At 40.6% G+C, this 20069-nt stretch overlaps 1 protein-coding gene across 1 annotated transcript in view; it reads right to left on the bottom strand.

Annotated features, from left to right (window-relative positions):
* The window catches only part of ASPG (asparaginase), a 184646-nt gene that overhangs the window by 75854 nt on the left and 88723 nt on the right, over window positions 1-20069 (bottom strand). The window contains exon 7 of the mRNA XM_029598056.1: window positions 3605-3717. Within this exon, the coding sequence (XP_029453916.1) occupies window positions 3605-3717 (113 nt within the window). The remainder of the gene's footprint in view (window positions 1-3604; window positions 3718-20069) is intronic.

Below are 20069 nucleotides of genomic sequence, written 5' to 3'. Positions count from 1 at the left end.
TTCTAGAAGAAGCTATGATTTGGGGGTCCCTGGCTGAGGACCATTGCTGCTATGGCTGGGCTGCTGAGAGGCAAAAGCAGGGAGGGGAAGGAATATAAAACGGGAGGGAAATGCCCAAGTAGCTGTAAATGGAAGGCTCATGCACCAGAGTCCAACAGAAGCCAGTACTAATTTAGCCAGTAGCCCTAAAGGAGCAGAAAGAATAAGCAGAGTCAAAAAAAAATTAGTCAAGAGGAGAATAATGTTTACTAAAAATCAGAACAGCTTTGCAGTTTCAATTTGACAACACATTTCAATATACCAATATTTATGAATAAGAAATATTCATAAACTTACACTAAGTCTTCATATAGGTCTCACTTGTGAAAGCAAAGAACCTCTCATACCTGAGCATTTCTTCTAATTATATAGAAGACAAAATCCTAAGGATGCCTATGGCAGTTTATTTAAATTCAAGAATCAAATTGATTAATTGCTAAAAAAAAATAGCTGTAGTTTTATTTGGCCACTACATGATGATTTGTGGCAAAGCTGTTTTCGTACTAAGAAATTATATTTTAATACCTCATACATTCTATACAGATTGCATACATTGTTTGAAACACATCACTACTAACCCTCGTGAGGCAGACTGTACAGTTGGAGTTTATTACAAATTTACCACCCACTACCTTTCCATCTGTTCAGGTTCACCCAAAAAGAATGTTAGTAGGACTGATGAATGCAATGTAACCATTCAATTCAAATTAAAAACAAGCAGGGTAATGAGGCTGATAACTAAACCAGTTTATTGGAGCTGTGACTTCATCAAGCAACAAATTATTTTGTTACTGTATCTGTTTTAACTTAGAGCATTACCTCAGAAAAAAAACCCATCAAACCAAATTCACACAGAACCTCACAGAATTGGGCAGATGAATTCTTTCAGGAAGACACATGTTATACTACACTAGCAACTGGGCATTTATCTACTGAAGAATTAAAAAAAAAAAAAAAAAGCCCCTGGCCATGCCTCCAGGTTCCCTCTCTGTTGTAAATCTGAGCCCTTGGCAGGGAAAAATCCCACTAGGCAGTTGGGAGTGTAAGAAAATGGGTGGGGGATCAGAAGGGATAGAAAAAGGGGGTAAAGTTTTCTTCTCTTCCTTCCAGCAGTAGGATCACCCTCATGGCATCTAGTAATGCTCCCCAGTTCCACCTCCGTGGTCTATAATTAGGAGCAGAGTTTGAGCAGCGCTCAAAGAACACATCAGCCACTGTTTCCTATCCTCTCACCTGCTTCCACTTTGTGGCATGGATAAAAGCATTCACGCTGCGAGACAGAGAATGGGGTGTGTATGCAACACTCTCTGCAATCTATGCTAAAAGGACCTCCTTCACCTGGCAGCTAGGCTTCACGGTACAGTAATATGATGGTTAGATATTATACCTCATCACTCTCACCTTCTGAGATCTCAAGAAGGTGAGCAGACAGATCCGCTTGTGGGTCTTGCACCTTGGCAGCAGGCACCATACACCAAGACTTGGCCTCTGCTGATGGCATAAGGCTCTACCAAAGATCACCTTGGTGACATGGGGCAGATTTATTCAACAACTCTTTTCAAGAGACCTTAGAAGCAGGTTTGTTTTTGTTACTTTAAAGGGTCAGGCCACAGTTTGGAGGCTTGCCAAAAACCTAGGACTGCCCAATTCTTGTGGCAGGGTACTTGAGTCAATGGTATGGATGGGGGCCAATGTCAGCAATCTTTAGGATATCAGTCCTGAAGACTGAACAATTGAGAATGGAGGCCGAATTCAACCTAGAAGTGTGAATCTTCAGACTTAAAGATTCTTGATTGGATCTTTAGTGACTGACACAAAGCTGTTTTAGCATGGGAGGCTGAGCTCACCTTGAGGCAAGGCCACTTTGGATAATGCGGAGTACACTGTGCTTCCCATGTTCTTGGAGCCAGGTGCCGAAGTGATATGCCAATGTTTCACAGCCTCTGCTTCTGCTGGCCATCTCAAGCCCCATGCACGAGTGCTCAGAGCTCTTCTCTCAGCTTGAATGGGTGAGCCACACTTATCTCAGCAACTAGGCCTATCCTCCAATCAAGGAGCTGCTACAGCCTCAAGAACATTGCTGGGTGTAGCTCCTTGACCTGCCTATCAAGCCATTCATGCCAGCTTCATGAAGTCAGACTTCTCCTTTTCAGAAAGGTGGGCAAGGAGTCTGATCTTCAAGGCCCAAACCAAACCATTCAGGGCAATATCCTAGCACAGGTACTGAAGCCCAAGATGTCAAGACTTTACCCCAAACATTTGCAGCAAGCCTCATGATGGACAACTTCTGTTTCAACTTGGGGCACAACTTGAAGCAGCTAAACTGCTTCTCACATATTAAGAAAAAACAAAGCAAATTAAACAAAGTCATTTTTAAAAGAAAGAATAGCAGATAACTTAAAAAAAATACCTGTTGAATTGGTGTATTTGCACATGACAAAGAAAGAAAAAAATAATAAAAGAAAAAAATATATATACACACACATATATATATATATATATATATATATATATACACACACACACACACACACACACACACACACATACATACATACACACACACACCTCAAGCTGGCTACCAGAATACAAAAAGTAATAACATTTAATGCCAAAACAAAAAAAAAACCTGCATAAGAAAGCAAAAGGATTTTTTTTTAAGAAACATAGAAATATGATGGCAGAAAAAGAATGTATGGTCCATCCAGTCTGCCCATCCATCCAATTAATTTAGCATTAGAATTCTAAAACTGATGCATTCAACATCCGCAGTGGATGAAAATGAATTGAGGGGATCAGCAGGTTTGCATCAATAAGAGAGTTCCTGCGCATATTCAGTACAGACCTTCAGGCATTTCCAGATGTCTGTTTGATGCTGGGTGCTATCAAGTGACCCACTTATGCGACTCTGGTGACTTACTGGTCTTCAGAAAATGTCTAGTTCCTAGTGGGCACTGATTATTTTTTTGGCTTTTGTGTTCCAATACATTTGCATATAATTACAGATCAAATTAGAAGCAAGTGTAGCCATAAAAGCAAAGCTGTCAAGTGTTCTGGATGGAGACTTTAAACCAATCCTTGCTTTCTGATACCTTCTACTAATAATTCATTTTTGTACAGATGACACAAATTTGAATTATAATGGACTACAAATACCACAATGCACTAGGACTTGAATTCAAAAACTAGGAATAGTCAAGTCTCCCTCCAAAAATGTCACGTGGTAATCATCAGTCATGTTCACTGCTCAAATTAGCTCTCCCCTTTTCATGCTTTCATTTCCATGAATTCCACTAATTTGATGATCACTTTTCCCTTGTTTTCATGTTTCATGTTTTCATGTTTCTGACCAGCTACATGACATTATTGCTCAAAGGTTAACTGACTGGTAAAATGGTTTCTTCAGCAAGGAGGAAAACACAGATTATATTTTCAATGGTGCAGAAGAAAATATATCAAAATGAGGCTAAATACACAGTACTTCAATTCTATCTATGGTATAAGTTGAAAAACTCCCCCTTAAAAATAAGCAATTTTGATGGCAATTTTAATGTAGCAAACCTACAGTGTCAGTAGTGATTCCAGGGAAGATGCGTAACAGACCAACATTCCTGTTCATGTTAGTGTGCACTAAAAACCTCTTTGTCGTATTGTCTCTCCACACGGTGTCCCAGTTAACTGTGAAACAAAGAGGAAGAAATTAAAGCTAGAATTAATCAGATGTATGGGGAAAGCCACCTGTTTCACCACTTGTGCAATGCTTAAGCCAAACTGTAGCTGATACCGAGGCTTTGTGAGTTTTACCCATATTTACTCAGCAATACACAAACAGAAACCTTGGATGCAGATACTCTTTCCAACAGATGTTTTTTGTCCAGTTAAGTTAGGGACTTAGCCAGACAAATCAGTGGGTTTCAATTTCCCGCTGCTCTCAGCATCTCCAATTTACCTGGCTAACTGTTTAGCTGGATTAAAGTTAGCTGGATAACTTGGAGCTGTTCTGGGGTGAAGTTAAATTGCAGAATAACTTATCCAGCTAACTCCAATATTCAGATTTAGCTGGATAACTTATCTGGCTAACTCTGGTTGTGCTGGACAGTAGTCCTAAAGTTAGCCAGATAAGTTTATGTAGCCAGCTAGGATTTTTTTTTTTTAATTAACTCTTTATTGTTATCAGAAGAGTAAATACGAGTTAAGCATCCAAACGTAACAATAACTTTGCAAAATTATCCCCCCTACCCCCCAAACTATTTATATTTATACACAAGTGCTGCAATCCCTTGTAACATTATATGGCGAAGTAGGACATTGAAACAGATAGTGAACAATTCAAAAAGAGAACTGTCAAAGTTCATTCCCTCCAGAATATATAAGGATTCCATATGGTATGAAACTTCAGCAAATTATTCATTTAACAGCGGTGAGTTTGCTCAACGTACACATTGTATCACATTTAGACAAGATCTTATGTAAGGGAGGAGCATGTCTCTGCCTCCAATGACTCCTAATTTCAATCCTAGCCGCAATGCAAACCTGTTGTTCCAAGAGTTGAGAGGCGGCTTCCAAACTGTCATAGGGATGGTTTGATAGTGCAGTCGCTGCTGACAGTGTGATAGTATCACACAGTACTTTTGAAAGGAGAGACATCATCTGCCCCCAAAATAATTAAGGGGGCAGATGATGCAGGTCCACCAAACTCTGGAATTTGTTGCCAGAGGATGTGGTTAGTGCAGTTAGTATAGCTGTGTTTAAAAAAGGATTGGATATGTTCTTGGAGGAGAAGTCCATTACCTGCTATTAATTAAGTTGACTTATATAATAACCACCGCTATTATTAGCAACGGTAACATGGAATAGACTTAGTTTTTAGGTACTTGCCAGGTTCTTATGGCCTGGATTGGCCACTGTTGGAAACAGGATGCTGGACTTGATGGACCCTTGGTCTGACCCAGTATGGCATGTGCTTATATTCTTATGTAAACATGAAAAAAGAATCCTACCAAGTCATAACTTCGCCAACACAAGTTGCTAACATTTGGGTAGACCTATGTACCATATCAGGCGTGTAATACCAATGATACAGTAGCTTATAGCTATTTTCCACAATTAAGGAAAAAAAGAGACGCTTTATGAATATTAAGAAAGATAACGTCCCATTCCTCCCCTGAAAGAGAACACCCCAGATCTGCCTCCCATTTTTAAAGATGCACAGGTTTACCATCCGGTTGTGCATTCAACAGCCCATACATTTTTTAAATGAGACCCTTCATTAAGTCCCCCTTAATGCAATAACCCTTAAAAAGGAATTTACCAGACAGTAACTGAGATTTAATTTGGGTACCATGCAAGAAATGAGAAAGTTGTAGGTAGGACAAAAACTCTGAAAAAGGAAGATTGTATTGCACACACAGTGTATCAAAAGAGACCATGCGACCCATAATCCACAATGTTCCACCAAGTAAATGCCATGCTCCTTCCAGGGTTTAAAGGCCTGCAAGGTTAAGCAAGGGGGAAAAGAAGCATTTTGAAACAAATGTGAGGAAAGAAAACACTCTCGAGAGCCCACTAAGCAGCAACTTCATCTCTTGCGGATAGTTGGTGCCATATCAAGGACTTCCATGCCAAGTACGGCGGGGCTGCCAAAGGGTAGCCATCAGGGGTATAGAGGCCATCCAATATTGCTCAATCAAACCCAATGTTTAGGATGATTGGCATAATGCCAATCAACCACCGATCGAAGCTGAGCAGGCACATAATATTCTGTCTGTTCTCATGTTTAGATTTATACAAGATACTACGATGAACCCTGGAAGGACTTCTTTTCCAGATAAAACTAAATATTTTCTGCTGCCAGGATTTTAATAAACTATTGGACACAGATATTGACAGAATCTGGAACAAACAGAGTAGCCATGGTAGGACATTCATTTTTATAACAGATATCCTACCTAACCACGAGAGAGATAAACATTCCCATTTTTCCAGATCTCGCCAAATATGTTCAAGCAGAGGGGGGTAATTCAAATCAAAAAAAGTTTTAAGGTGTTTACCCAGATAGACTCCTTGCTCGAAGCCCATTTAAATGGATGAAGAAGACATAGGGAGGATTTGGTGTCAGGGTTACATGAGATGTTGAGGATCTCAGATTTCTCCCAATTAACCTTAAAGCCGGACACTCTGTCAAAATCACACAAGACCCTTTCTATCGCAGTCAGAGAAGTATGGGAGTCACTAACTGTAAACATAATGTCATCAGCAAAGAGGGAGAGTTTGAATGTGTGAAAGCCCACTGAAACCCAGAAATAAGCGGATCATTATGAATTTTAATAGCAAGGGGTTCAAGCAAGATAGCAAACAAGGGTGACAGAGGGCACCCCTGTTGAGTACCTCTCCCAACCAGAAAGTAGTCAGAGTATCTCCCATTTACCGTAATACATGCTTTAGGTTGACCATACAGTTATAAATCCAAGATCGAAACAAAAGACGCCGAAACCCATTTGTTCAAGCATGTAAAATAAAAAGGGCCAATTCACTAGGTCAAAGGCTTTTTTAAGCATCTATAGAAAGTAAAATAGAGGAAATATTCTCTTTGTGGGCCCACCACATAATAGTCACCAGCTTGCGAACGTTATCCCCCACCATCCGCCCAGGGATAAACCCCACCTGGTCCTGATGGACTAGCTGACCAATATAAGTATTGAGTTGAGCTGCTAGTATTTTAGCCAGTATCTTAAGGTCAACATTTATTAAAGAAATGGGCCTATAAGACCCGCAGACCGTAGTATCATGGCCGGGCTTGGCAATGATGATAATGTTGGCAACATTGGAACCCAGGAGTAAAGATCTCCCCCGACCTCAAAAAATTACATACTTTTTGCAAGTGGGCTACTAAAAATGGGGCAAACTGTTTATAAAACCTAGCCCTCAGACCATCAGGTCCCGGTGCTCTACCCACTTTAAGACCCTTAATAGCTAGCAATATCTTTGGGCTAGAAATTTCTTTATCTAAATCCTCCATCATTTCCTCTATCAGTTTAGGAAGGGGAAGGTCCTGAAAGAAAGCCGCAACAGAAACCAGAGATATAGAAGAATCAGAACTATATAAACCCCCAAAAACTTGAGGAATCTATGCGGATATCAGTAGCATTAAACAACATTTCCCCAGTATTATCCTTAATTTTTAACACAAGATTTTGAAAAAAAACCCTTTTTTAATTTATTGGCCAACAACTTCCTAGCTTTATTGCCATCTTCAAAATAATCTTGCTTAACTAGATGGAGGGTATGAACAAGTTTTGTCACTTCAAGATGCTTCGAGCCTTAGTTAACTTCAACAGAGTGCGGGTTGAGCCACCAGAAGCGTGTTGAAGGGATAGTAAGTGGATGGTGCGCCTCAGTCTCATACTCTTTTTCCCTCTGCTCTGGAAATCAAGAGGCCCTGCACATAAGCCTTAAAGCAATCCCATATAACAATAAGAGAAGAATCTCAGTTATCATTGCGGACCAATAATACACTGATGCAATTGGCTAAAGACAAGTTAAATCCTGATCCGACAACAAGGATTCATTTAAGCGCCAAAATTTATGCCCCTGATCAGAGTTAACAAAGAGAACGTCCAACCAAATAGGGGCATGATCAGACCATACTATAGCTTCTATACCTGTGGCAGAAAACATTATTAAGAATAGATTTGTCCACCAATAGCCATTTCTCGAGAAGAATCATGAGAATTGGAATAAAAGGTATAGGAATGAGATGATGGGAAATGCAGCCTCCAAACATCTATCAAGTGCCAGTCCTCTATAAGAGCTTTCATTTTGCCCCCTGTGAAATTGCGCTAAGGAAGATACACCCTCCGAGGTATCCAGCGCTGGTGACTTGGCTACATTGACATCTCCTCCAATAATCAAATTTCCCGAACTACACATAAGCAAAACTTGATGAAGTCTCTGACAGATCATCCCTTGCTCTCTGTTGGGTATACAGAACACCATGCACATGGATCTGTAGAACTAGGTATCTACCCAGTGGATCCTTTATACAGTGTTTACAATTGTAAGTAAAGCCTTAGGAGAATATGATGCAGATACCTGTATATTTGGCACCCAGCATTCTTATTTCACTCCCTATTGTAAGGAACCTAGGGGAGCGAAGAAGGTATTCAAATCTACTCTTTAGATGTGTTTCTTGGTCAAATACAATATCAGCATGATTGCTTTCCATCTCCCTGAACAAAAGATGCCTCTTATAAAGTGAGTTAAACCCCTTAGCATTGATAGAGAGAATTGTTTGTATTTGTATTTATACACTGCCTTCCTCACCAAGAAGCTAAGGATAGACTAATGAACAGGATAATACCAAACCAAACCACCCCAAAATATAAATGAGAAAGTAGGGAATCTAATCCCTATAAAAACTGACATGAGCTTAACACCCCAATTATCCCACCCTGTAAATTTGAGAAGTATCGTATGAGAGAATAAGGAAAAGGGACGCAACAAGTCTTTACATGCAGAAAAAAAATGTCTTCCCCGCCCACCCCGCCCCCCAAAAGTTTCCCCACCCAAAGCCAATTAGCAGGCCGATACAGTATAGTGCGCTCTGGTGGAGCACACTTTTAACCCGTGGTTGGACGCGCGTTTTTGATGCGCTAGCTTTACCCCTTATTCCAACCCCCCAGAAACTAATAGCGCCCGCAACATGCAAATGCATGTTGATGGCCCTATTAGTTATTCCCGCGCGATTCAGAAAGTAAAATGTGCAGCCATGCCGCACATTTTACTTTCAGAAATTAGTTTCTACCCAAAGGTAGGCATTAATTTCTCTTGGCACCAGAAAAGTGTACAGAAAAGCAGTAAAAACTGCTTTTCTGTACACCCTCCGACTTAATATCATGGTGATAATAAGTCGGAGGTCCAAAAAGTAAAAAATAAATTAAAAAATAAAAAAATTTAAAATCAGCCCGCGGGTTGAAAACCAGATGCTCAATTTTGCCGCGTCCGGTTTCCAAACCCGTGGCTGTCAGCGAGAACAGATGCCAGCAAAATTGAGCGTCAGCTGTCAAACCCGCTGACAGCCGCCGCTCCTGTCAAAAAGGAGACGCTAGGGACGCGCTAGTGTCCCTAGCGCCTCCTTTTACCGCGGGCCCTAATTAGCATATTTTTATTTACTGGATCACGCACAGGACACTGGCCTGTGCGTGCGCCGGGAGAGCAGGCGCTCGGCTGCTAAAACCTCCTTGCAGACCATCTCCACTTGCATTGCAGGAGGAAAATCAATCATCCTCTGAGAAGGGACCTCTCCTCATCTAGAAAGAAAAACACCACCACTGCATTGCAAAGCTTAGAAAAGAAAGGCATAACATATGAAGCCTAGAATCAACACTACAAGAAGGTGAACATCACTAGACTGACGAGCGTGACCACGCTAAATACAAACAGGCCGATACAGAACGGTGGGCTCAGTCGAGCATACCATTTAGCACCCATTTGCCATGCGTTTTAGACGCACTATTATTACCCTTATACTGAAAGGGGTAATAATAGCGCGTGGAAAAAATGCGGCCAACCCCCCAGAAACTAATAGCGCTCATCACATGCAAATGCATTTTGATGAGCCTATTAGTTATTCCCCCAGAATACTGAACGTAAAATGTGCTGCCAAGCCGCACATTTTACTCTCAGAAATTAATGCCTGTCCTTGGGTAGGCGTTAAGATCTGAGCAACCCGGGAAACGTCGGGACCCGAGGGAGAGGCGGTGGCTCTGCTACTCATGGGGCAGGTCGGCATACTTAGGATCAGTCATGGTGGAGGAGAGAGGAAGGAGCCCTCGGGCCTGACCGGCTCTGACCAAAGATAGTCTCTCTGCCAGCTGGTACCCTGTGGCTGTAAGTTAGAGCAACTTTTCACAGCTCTCCCACATCTTCCCTCTGCACAGCACCCAATTTCACCTGCCAGCAGCTGTATTAACAAAGGGAGCCCCAGGTTGCTTGAGTAGTCAATCAGTCGTTGTTGGGTGATCTGTGTTTTGATTGGCTGCAGCGTGCTGCCCACTATCTGCCTGCCCCCCCACCATGCCACTGGCTCACCCAGTGGCATGGTGGGAGTCGTGGCCGTCAGCGAGTCGACAACAGACACGCAATTTTACCGGCGTCGGTTGTTAACCCGCTGACAGCCGCATCTTCTGCTAATAAGGAGGCGCTAGGGACTCACTACGGTCAGACAGATGATGAAATGCTAAGAGAAATCAAGGAAGCAAACCAATTTGGCAATGCAATAATAATGGGAAATTTCAATTACCCCAATATTGACTGGGTAAATGTAACATCAGGACTTGCTAGAGACAAAGTTCCTAGATGTAATAAATGATTGCTTCATGGAGCAATTGGTTCAGGAACCAACAAGAGAGGGAGCTATTTTAGATTTAATTCTTAGTGGAACGCAGGATTTGGTGAGAGAGGTAATGGTGGTGGTGCCACTTGGCAACAGTGATCATAACATGATCAAATTTAAACTAATAACTGGAAGGGGGACAGTAAGTAAATCTGCAGCTCTAACACTAAATTTTAAAAAGGGAAACTTTGATAAAATGAGGAAAATAGTAAAAAAAAAAAAAAAAAAACAAACAAACTGAAAGGTGCAGCTGCAAAGGTTAAAAGTGTTCAACAGGCTTGGACATTGTTTAAAAATACAATCCTAGAGGCGCAATCCATATGTATTCTACACATTAAGAAAGGTGGAAGGAAGGGAAAACGATTACCGTCATGGTTAAAAGGTGAGGTGAAAGAGGCTATTTTAGCCAAAAAAAAATCCTTCAAAAATTGGAAGAAAATAGGATAAAACGTAAGCATTGTCAAGTTAAGTGTAAAACATTGTCAAGACAGGCGAAAAGAGAATTTGAAATGAAGTTAGCCATAGAGGCAAAAACTCAAAATAAAAACTTTTTAAAATATATCCAAATCAAGAAACCTGTGAGGGAGTCGGTTGGATCATTAGATGACCGATGGGTTAAAGGGGCTCTTAGGGAAGATAAGGCCATTGCAGAAAGACTAAATGAATTCTTTGCCTCCGTGTTTACTAATGAGGATGTTGGGGAGATACCAGTTCCAGAGATGGTTTTCAGGGGTGATGAGTCAGACGAACTGAACAAAATCACTGTGAACCTGGAAGATGTAGTAGGCCAGATTGACAAACTAAAGAGTAGCAAATCACCTGGAGCGGATGGTATGCATCCTAGGGTACTGAAGGAACTCAAAAATGAAATTTCTGATCTATTAGTTAAAATTTGTAACCTATCATTAAAATCATCCATTGTACCTGAAGACTGGAGGGTGGCCAATGTAACCCCAATATTAAAAAAGGCTCCAGGGGCGATCCGGATAACTATAGACCAGTGAGCCTGACTTCAGTGCTGGCAAAACTAGTGGAAACTATTCTCAAGGTCAAAATAGTAGAGCATTTAGAAAGATATGATTTAATGGAACACAGTCAACAAGGATTTACCCAAGGAAAGTCTTGCCTAACAAATCTGCTTCATTTTTTTTGAAGGGGTTAATAAACATGTGGATAAAGGTGAACCGGTAGATGTAGTGTATTTGGATTTTCAGAAGGCATTTGTCAAAGTCCTTCATGAGAGGCTTCTACGAAAACTAAAAAAAGTCATGGGATAGGAGTCAATGTCCTTTCGTGGATTACAAACTGGTTAAAAGACAGGAAACAGAGAGTAGGATTAAATGGTCAATGTTCTCAGTGGAAAAGGGTAAACAGTGGAGTGCCTCAGGGATCTGTACTTGGACCGGTGCTTTTCAATATATATATATATAAATGATCTGGAAAGGAATATGACGAGTGAGGTTATCAAATTTGCGGATGATACAAAATTATTCAGAGTAGTTAAATCACAAGCAGACTGATACATTACAAGAGAACCTTGCAAGACTGGAAGATTGGGCATCCAAATGGCAGATGAAATTTAATGTCGACAAGTGCAAGGTGTTGCATATAGGGAAAAATAACCCTTGCTGTAGTTACACGATGTTAGGTTCCATATTAGGAACTACCACCCAGGAAAAAGATCTAGGCATCATAGTGGATAATACTTTAAAATCGTCAGCTCAGTGTGCTGCAGCAGTCAAAAAAGCAAATAGAATGTTAGGAATTATTAGGAAGGGAATGGTTAATAGAATGGAAAATGTCATAATGCCTCTATATCACTCCTTGGTGAGACTGCACCTTGAATACTGTGTACAATTCTGGTCGCTGCGATGGAGAAGGTACAGAGAAGGGCAACCAAAATGATAAAGGGGATGGAACAGCTCCCCTATGAGGAAAGGCTGAAGAGGTTAGGGCTGTTCAGCTTGGAGAAGAGATGGCTGAGGGGGGATATGATAGAGGTCTTTAAGATCATGAGAGTTCTTGAACGAGTAGATGTGAATCGGTTATTTACACTTTCGAATAATAGAAGGACTAGGGGGCATTCCATGAAGTTAGCAAGTAGCAAATTTAAGACTAATCGGAGAAAGTTATTTTTCACTCAGCGCACAATAAAGCTCTGGAATTTGTTGCCAGAGAATGTGGTTAGTGCAGTTAGTGTAGCTGGGTTCAAAAAAGGTTTGGATTAGTTCTTGGAGGAGAAGTCCATTAATGGCTATTAATCAAGTTTTCTTAGGGAATAGCCACTGCTATTAATTGCATCAGTAGCATGGGATCTTCTTAGTGTTTGGGTAATTGCCAGGTTCTTGTGGCCTGGTTTGGCCACTGTTGGAAACAGGATGCTGGGCTTGATGGACCCTTGGTCTGACCCAGCATGGCATGTTCTAATAAGGCTTAAGACTTCATTATTTAAGAAGGCTTTTTCTTAATATAAATCAATGAATTTGTATCATGCAAGATATACATGCAATATTCATGTGGATTATTTCTTGAAGGGCATAGTTTAAAAATAAATAAATAAATAAATAAATAAATAAAAAAGAGGAGGGGCGGTGTTGGATTTGTTAAGTTGTCCTGAATTTATTATGTCTTGTATGTTTTCATTTTTATTGTAGTTTATATTCATTTGTAATCTGCTTAGGGCTGCAAGTAGCTGCAAATTGAGATCCACCCCCTCTGTCCCTGTATTCTCCATATCAACCCCTTTCTCTAAAAGGAATTGTGCTCTTCCCCTCTCTCTCTGTATTGAATCACTCCTCTCTACCACCACATATGGAAATTGAACTCTGCCCCTCTATCTGTACTCTCCAGGTCCGCCCCTCCTCTCTCTCTCTGAATAGTCAATCTACCGTCTACTACCACACAGTACACCTGAGCTGTGTGCACTCTCTATTACGACACATATCAATTACACACTTCCTACACTTCTCAGTATATCCCCATCCTTGAACAAGTTTTTACTACTAGTAGATAAAATAAAATATGGTTACTTTGATTAAAAAGTTATAGCCTTTAAGCACAAGATGTGATCACTTCTATTTTTCAAAGTCCCCAAATATCTTTGTTTAAAATTTTTTAAGACTCTGAATTTGAGTGAATCCAGTACTAAGAAACTGATCCAGAAAAATAAACTAGGATCATAAAAACATAAGTAGTCCCATGTTGGGTAAGACCAAAGGTCAATCGAGCCCAGCATCCCATCTCCAACAGTGGCCAATCCCAGAAAGTAGATTCAATGTCTTTCTGCTCACTCCCTGTGCAACTTGTGGGTTTTCTCAAGTCACCTGATTAATAACCATTTACAAACTTTTCTTCCAGGAAATGGTCCAAACACTTTTTCTTTTAATTTTAATAATTTTCAAACCATATTTCAAGAAATCTTAAGAAGAAATCACATTACACTGTTTAAAATACAGAAGAAATAATCATAAGCAAATCAAAATGTAAGTGATCACAGTCCACAATAGAAGGAACTATCAAACACTAGCTAAGGAATTTCTATAGAGGAAATAAAGGCAATACAGCTTCATTAATAGTAGTTTAAGAACTTTGGAAGATGATACAGGAATAGGACTGGAAGGTTCACTCATACCCCGCTGAACATACTTATCACTTCAAAACAGTGTTGGCTGTGCAAGATCAAAAAATATACTGTATATGAGACATCTTTATTTTTAATGAAACTCTTGCAAGGAAGTTTGAGAAAAAAATTGGGCTCTTATTTGCAGAACCTTTGGCCTCATTAGCAAAAACTGCCTACATCTCTTCTGAGTTATATTAGAAATGTTAGGAAAAACTCCAATTTTACAATGTAGTGTGACAGAGTGCACTGTAAAAACACTCAAAACCAGAAGTCTGAGCCTAGTCCACCTTATCACAGATTGTTCTGGTTGCACGGTGTCTCCTCTGAGCAGGAATAAAGCGTAGACTCAGAGGAGAGCAAGAGGCCCTGGGGAAGACGAGGAGACAGCAGCTCCATTTGAATACTGCTTGGCTGATGTGTTTGATAAGAAGTATTGCTGAGGTAAGCTGTTTCTATGTACTATTTGAGTGCGAGGAATAAAGTAATGCAAGAGAAAACTTAAGCCCAGACTGCAATCTGTTCTCTAGCTGGCCACAGACTGCTCGTGACACATGGTGTCAGGTCAGGGATGATCTGTACGAAATGACTACACAGGCAGAAGTCCAAACTCCTAAACATCTCTGAAAAGAAAGGAGTTTGTAGAAAGTGTCTGCACTGGCAGGAACTCTACTTCAAAGTGAAGGAAGAGCAAGGGTTTGTTTGTTTTTTAGAAAGTGTTTTGCTCCAGGCAGTGCACAGAGCAACACAGGAGCAAAAAAAAGCAACACTGAAGGAAAAAGAAAAAAACACACACATATATATACACACACACACACACACACATGTATACGCACATATACAAAGGTTTGGACTCAAGAAACAAATCGGAAACCGATCCAAGATGCTGATAAGCGAAGAAACACAAGGTGATCGGTAAAAAGCAGCCTTTATTAGAATAAGCCCGACTCTGACCGAGTTTCGCTCACGCAGAAGCTGCCTCAGGGGCTGTTGGGGGCAAAAAATATGTAACTCTTAAAACTCAAAAATTAAAATTAAAAATAAAAACTCACAAATAAATGCACATACATATAATACATAATTATATGTATGTGCAACTTGTGGGTTTTCTCAAGTCACCTGATTAATAACCATTTACTAACCAGCGGCGACCCGATTAACGGCACAATTACACCAGGCGTCGCGTGCCGGGTGTGCTCCCCTTCATGCTAACCTTTGTGCTCCTTCTAATATAATTATGTTTATGTTAATAATTTAACTTTTATTAATGTTATTTAGCTTTTTGCTTTGTTTAAAATTATTTCATTATTGATGTTTAAATGTATTAGACTAAGGAATTTTACTTCCTGCTCATTCTGTTTCATTGTAAACCGGTTTGATATGCATTTTATGCAGGAAAATCGGTATAAAAAAACTTAAAATAAATAAATAAATAAATAATTAATCTTGTTAATTGAACCTCGGTATATTTATTTATTTATTTATTTATTTATTTATTTTGTATACCGACATTCGATCGAGATATCACATCGGTTTCCAGATAACTAAAGGAATAGGGTGGTAACAGCCCTATTTTACATTATAACATGGTATTAAATAGATATAAGAATATTTTACATTATAACATGGTAATAAATATAACAAGTTGTAACAGAACTAACAGGAGTACATGGAACATTAGACTATAGTATATAACATATGTACATAAATGGCTTGTTGATGAGGATAAATTATGGTAAGGAGAGCAGGGAGTGTAGAGGGGGGAGGGGAGAGGAAGGGATGTGTGGGAGGAAGGTAGTGATAGGGAGGGAAAGGGTGGTGGGAGATGCTTGTGTAGGGAGGGAAAGGTGTGGGGCGAGATGCTTGTGGAGGGGGCATGGAGTGGATGGTGCGATTGGGCGGGTTATGTGTCGGGTGGGAAAGCTTTTAAAAATAGCCATGTTTTGAGGTGTTTTTTGAAGACTTGCAGTGAAGGTTCGTTTCTGAGACAGGTGGGGAGGGTGTTCCATAAGGTGGGGCCCGCTATTGTTATGGCTCGTTTGCGGGTGACGTTGAGGTGTGCAGCTTTGAGATTGGGGATGGCTAGGAGTCCAGTGTTGGTGGATCTGAGAGTTCTTTGAGTGGGGTAAGGTTGTATTCCGTTGTTTAGCCAGTCCATTTTGTTGTTGTTTATTTTTTTGTGCATGAGGGTGAGGGTTTTATACTGGATTCTTTGTGTAATGGGTAGCCAGTGGAGTTCTTTGAGCGTGGGTGTGATGTGAGGGGATTTTTTGTTGTTAGAGATGATTCTGGCGGCAGCGTTCTGTAGAACTTGGAGGGGTTTGATGTGTATTTCTGGTAGTCCGAGGAGGAGGGAGTTGCAGTAGTCGAGTCTTGACAAGATAATTGATTGGAGGACTGTTCTGAAATCGTGCTCTTGGAGAAGGGGTTTGAGTTTTTTTAGTGTCTGCAGTTTGAAGAATCCATCTTTGATTGTATTGGAGATGTGTCGTTTAAAGTTGAGTTGGCTGTCAATTGTTACGCCTAGGTTTCTTGTGGACGGCGTGAGTGAGGTTTGTGAGATTTGTGGCACTCCCGGGTTGATTGAGTTTCCTGGGTGGTCAGAGGGGGTGCACATGAGTGGATAGGAGGGATGGTCATCGTGGATGTGAATGATTTCTGTTTTGGCTTGGTTGAGACATAGTGATAATTGAGATAGTAAATGGGATAAGTTTGAGCTGAGTTTGTTCCATTTTTCCATAGTGAGTTGAATGGAGTTGTTTATGGGGAGTAATATTTGTATGTCGTCTGCATAGACAAAGTAGGTGAGGTTTGCCTCTGATAGGTATTTGCATAGTGGGATGAGATATATGTTGAAGAGGGTTGATGATAGGGAAGAACCTTGTGGGACTCCATGAGTGAGGGGCACTTGTGAGGATTCAGATGAGTTCATCTTGACGATGTAAGATCTGTATAAAAAATCTGTATATAAAAGTTATAAATAAATAGGTGTGAACCTACAGCATGCATTCGCAATTTAATTATACACTTACACGGGTAGATCTGGATATATACAAACTAGACCTCCGAGATACAACACATTTAAACTTTTAAAGTAACTTTTCATTATTATACTTATATCAGAGAAAAAAGTAACAAAGAGAGCAGCTCTTTCAGTAACCTCTAAGCTAGAGTTTTCTAGGTAATCAGATAGATTTGTAATATCTACCCTTTCATTATTAGGAAATATTGAAATAGAGCTGTTTCTCTGTGGTAGAAATAGTATTTTCTTCACAGCAGGAACATCTTCCACTGATATTTTAAGAGTTTCTTGCACATATCTCTTAAAAGTTATTAGGGGTAGCTCACCCATTACTTTAGGGAAGTTGAGGAGTCTCAAGTTAAGATGCCTTAAATAATTCAACTGACTCCAGTCTTCTCAGTGATGAAGTCCATTCTCGAGTAACAGTAGCATTCACTTCTTGTAGGTTTTTTATATCATTGGTAATCTCTTGTATGGATTTAGCCTGCTCTTGGAGTATCTGCCGATGGTCCCGTTCGATTACATCAATCCTTTGTGTTACAGCCTCTAAGCATCGGGCCTGTTCGATGGAAGTAAGTGCAATGCCTGCAATTAAATCCCAGAGGAATTCCAATGTGACTACCGCCGGTTTTATAATCTCTGGGGGTTGAAATAGGCAGGCCCCCAATTCAGGAACATTTTTGTTCTCCTCCAATGTTCGAGGAACTGGCTCCTTCGTTCATGCCTCTCTCCTCTGGAGCTACAGCCTGAGAAGGGGCCGCCTCCCCTTCTGAACTGACCCTGGCAAAACCTCCTGAATGAGTCTGCCCGGTGATGTCATCTACCGGCGACCCAGCATTGTCAACTCCGTGCAGGGGAGAAGCTCGCGGTGGTGCCCTAGGATCTGGAAGACTCAGAGATAACTCCCCAGGCGAGAACGGGGCTCCTCTTCCCAACTCGCCAGCGGGACTCTATGCCCTCGTTCCACGGATTTGAGTCGCAAACTCAGGTATCAGTCGTTGCCCTGAAGGAATTTCCAAATCAGGAGGAAAAATTTGAATTCTCCCTTTCCTTTTATGTGGCATAGTTATTCAAATGCTTTATTCTCAATAGAAAGAAGCTTAGGCGTCAGAGTAAGTTTAGCAGCGTCCTCTCAGGCAGCCATCTTGTTTCTCTCCGGAAAAACAATATCTTGTGATATTATATCTTGAGTAAAACCTACAGATCTTCGACTGCGCACCACATCTCCAGAGGTATCCAACTCCTGAACTTACAAAAATGCCACAGCTCCAGCAGGACCTCCTTCCTGGAGGCAACAATGTGGGATCAATGATTGTAGAAATGCAGTCACCATCTCACTTCCCTCCAGCTGTGCTGACATCCACGACATTATTGGTCTGTGCCAGGGCAACTACATCCCTGGATGTGGGCTCTCTCGAAGGTTGCTGCGGCACTGCCCTAACCTTTGGGCTCAGCGTGGCATCAAGGCTAGGGACATCCGAAGGGTCACCGGCCCCAAAAAAACTGACCAATGTCAGCTTCCCGAGAATTCAGTCTTAAGCCTCCAGCTTAATGGTAAACTGATCAATCAGATCTGAAACGGAGGAGCTCCCTGAGTTGGAAAAGACAGAAGATGGCTCTTTTGCTTCACCATAAGTAAATTCAGACTGAGGCTTAGCTGGAGAGAACCTTCAGCATGCCGCCATCTTGGAATCTGCTGGGTTGATTTTAAAAACTGTTTAGTTGTTTTGTTCACATTACTTTTGTTTAATAAATTGTGTATTTTGATTTTAGTGATATTAGAACTACTTTCATCATTACTCGTCCTTGGTGTTCACCATTTGCCACCATTTATATATTACTACATTAGCGATGTGAGGTAACTGATGTTACTAAACTTGACGTTTTACTCCATAGTACATAGAAGGTGTAACTTTCATTTAAAGAGCATTCTCTATTAACAAAATTAATGCTTCAAAAATACAAAACCAGCAATTCTATTCTAGCATCATATAATTGTTAATAAAAAAAGTGTTCATTAGTAAATTATCAAGTTTACTGTACTTGGACCGGTATATATATATCAATGATCTGGAAAGGAATACGACGAGTGACGTTATCAAATTTGCGGATGATACAAAATTATTCAGAGTAGTTAAATCACAAGCAGACTGTGATACATTACAGGAGGACCTTGCAAGACTGGAAGATTGGGCATCCAAATGGCAGATGAAGTTTAATGTGGACAAGTGCAAAGTGTTGCATATAGGGAAAAATAACCCTTGCTGTAGTTACACGATGTTAGGTTCCATATTAGGAGCTACCACCCAAGAAAGAGATCTAGGCGTCATAGTAGATAATACATTGAAATAGTCGGCTCAGTGTGCTGCAGCAGTCAAAAAAGCAAATAGAATGTTAGGAATTATTAGGAAGGGAATGGTTAATAAAACGGAAAATGTCATAATGCCTCTATATCGCTCCATGGTGAGACCACACCTTGAATACTGTGTACAATTCTGGTCGCCGTATCTCAAAAAAGATATAGTTGCAATGGAGAAGGTACAGAGAAGGGCAACCAAAATGATAAAGGGGATGGAACAGCTCCCCTATGAGGAAAGGCTGAAGAGGTTAGGGCTTTTCAGCTTGGAGAAGAGACGGCTGAGGGGAGATATAATAGAGGTCTTTAAGATCATGAGAGGTCTTGAACGAGTAGATGTGACTCTGTTATTTACACTTTCGAATAATAGAAGGACTAGGGGGCATTCCATGAAGTTAGCAAGTAGCACATTTAAGACTAATCTGAGAAAATTCTTTTTCACTCAACGCACAATAAATCTCTGGAATTTGTTGCCAGAGGATGTGGTTAGTGCAGTTAGTGTAGCGGGGTTCAAAAAAGGTTTGGATAAGTTCTTGGAAGAGAAGTCCATTAACTGCTATTAATCAAATTTACTTAGGGAATAGCCACTGCTATTAATTGCATCAGTAGCATGGGATCTTCTAGGTGTTTGGGTAATTGC

This window comes from Rhinatrema bivittatum, chromosome 4 (genome assembly GCF_901001135.1).
Source record: "Rhinatrema bivittatum chromosome 4, aRhiBiv1.1, whole genome shotgun sequence".
Taxonomy (NCBI): Eukaryota; Metazoa; Chordata; class Amphibia; order Gymnophiona; family Rhinatrematidae; genus Rhinatrema; species Rhinatrema bivittatum.
The sequence above is the reverse complement of the archived record's forward strand: the minus strand, read 5'-3'. Positions and strand labels throughout refer to the sequence as shown.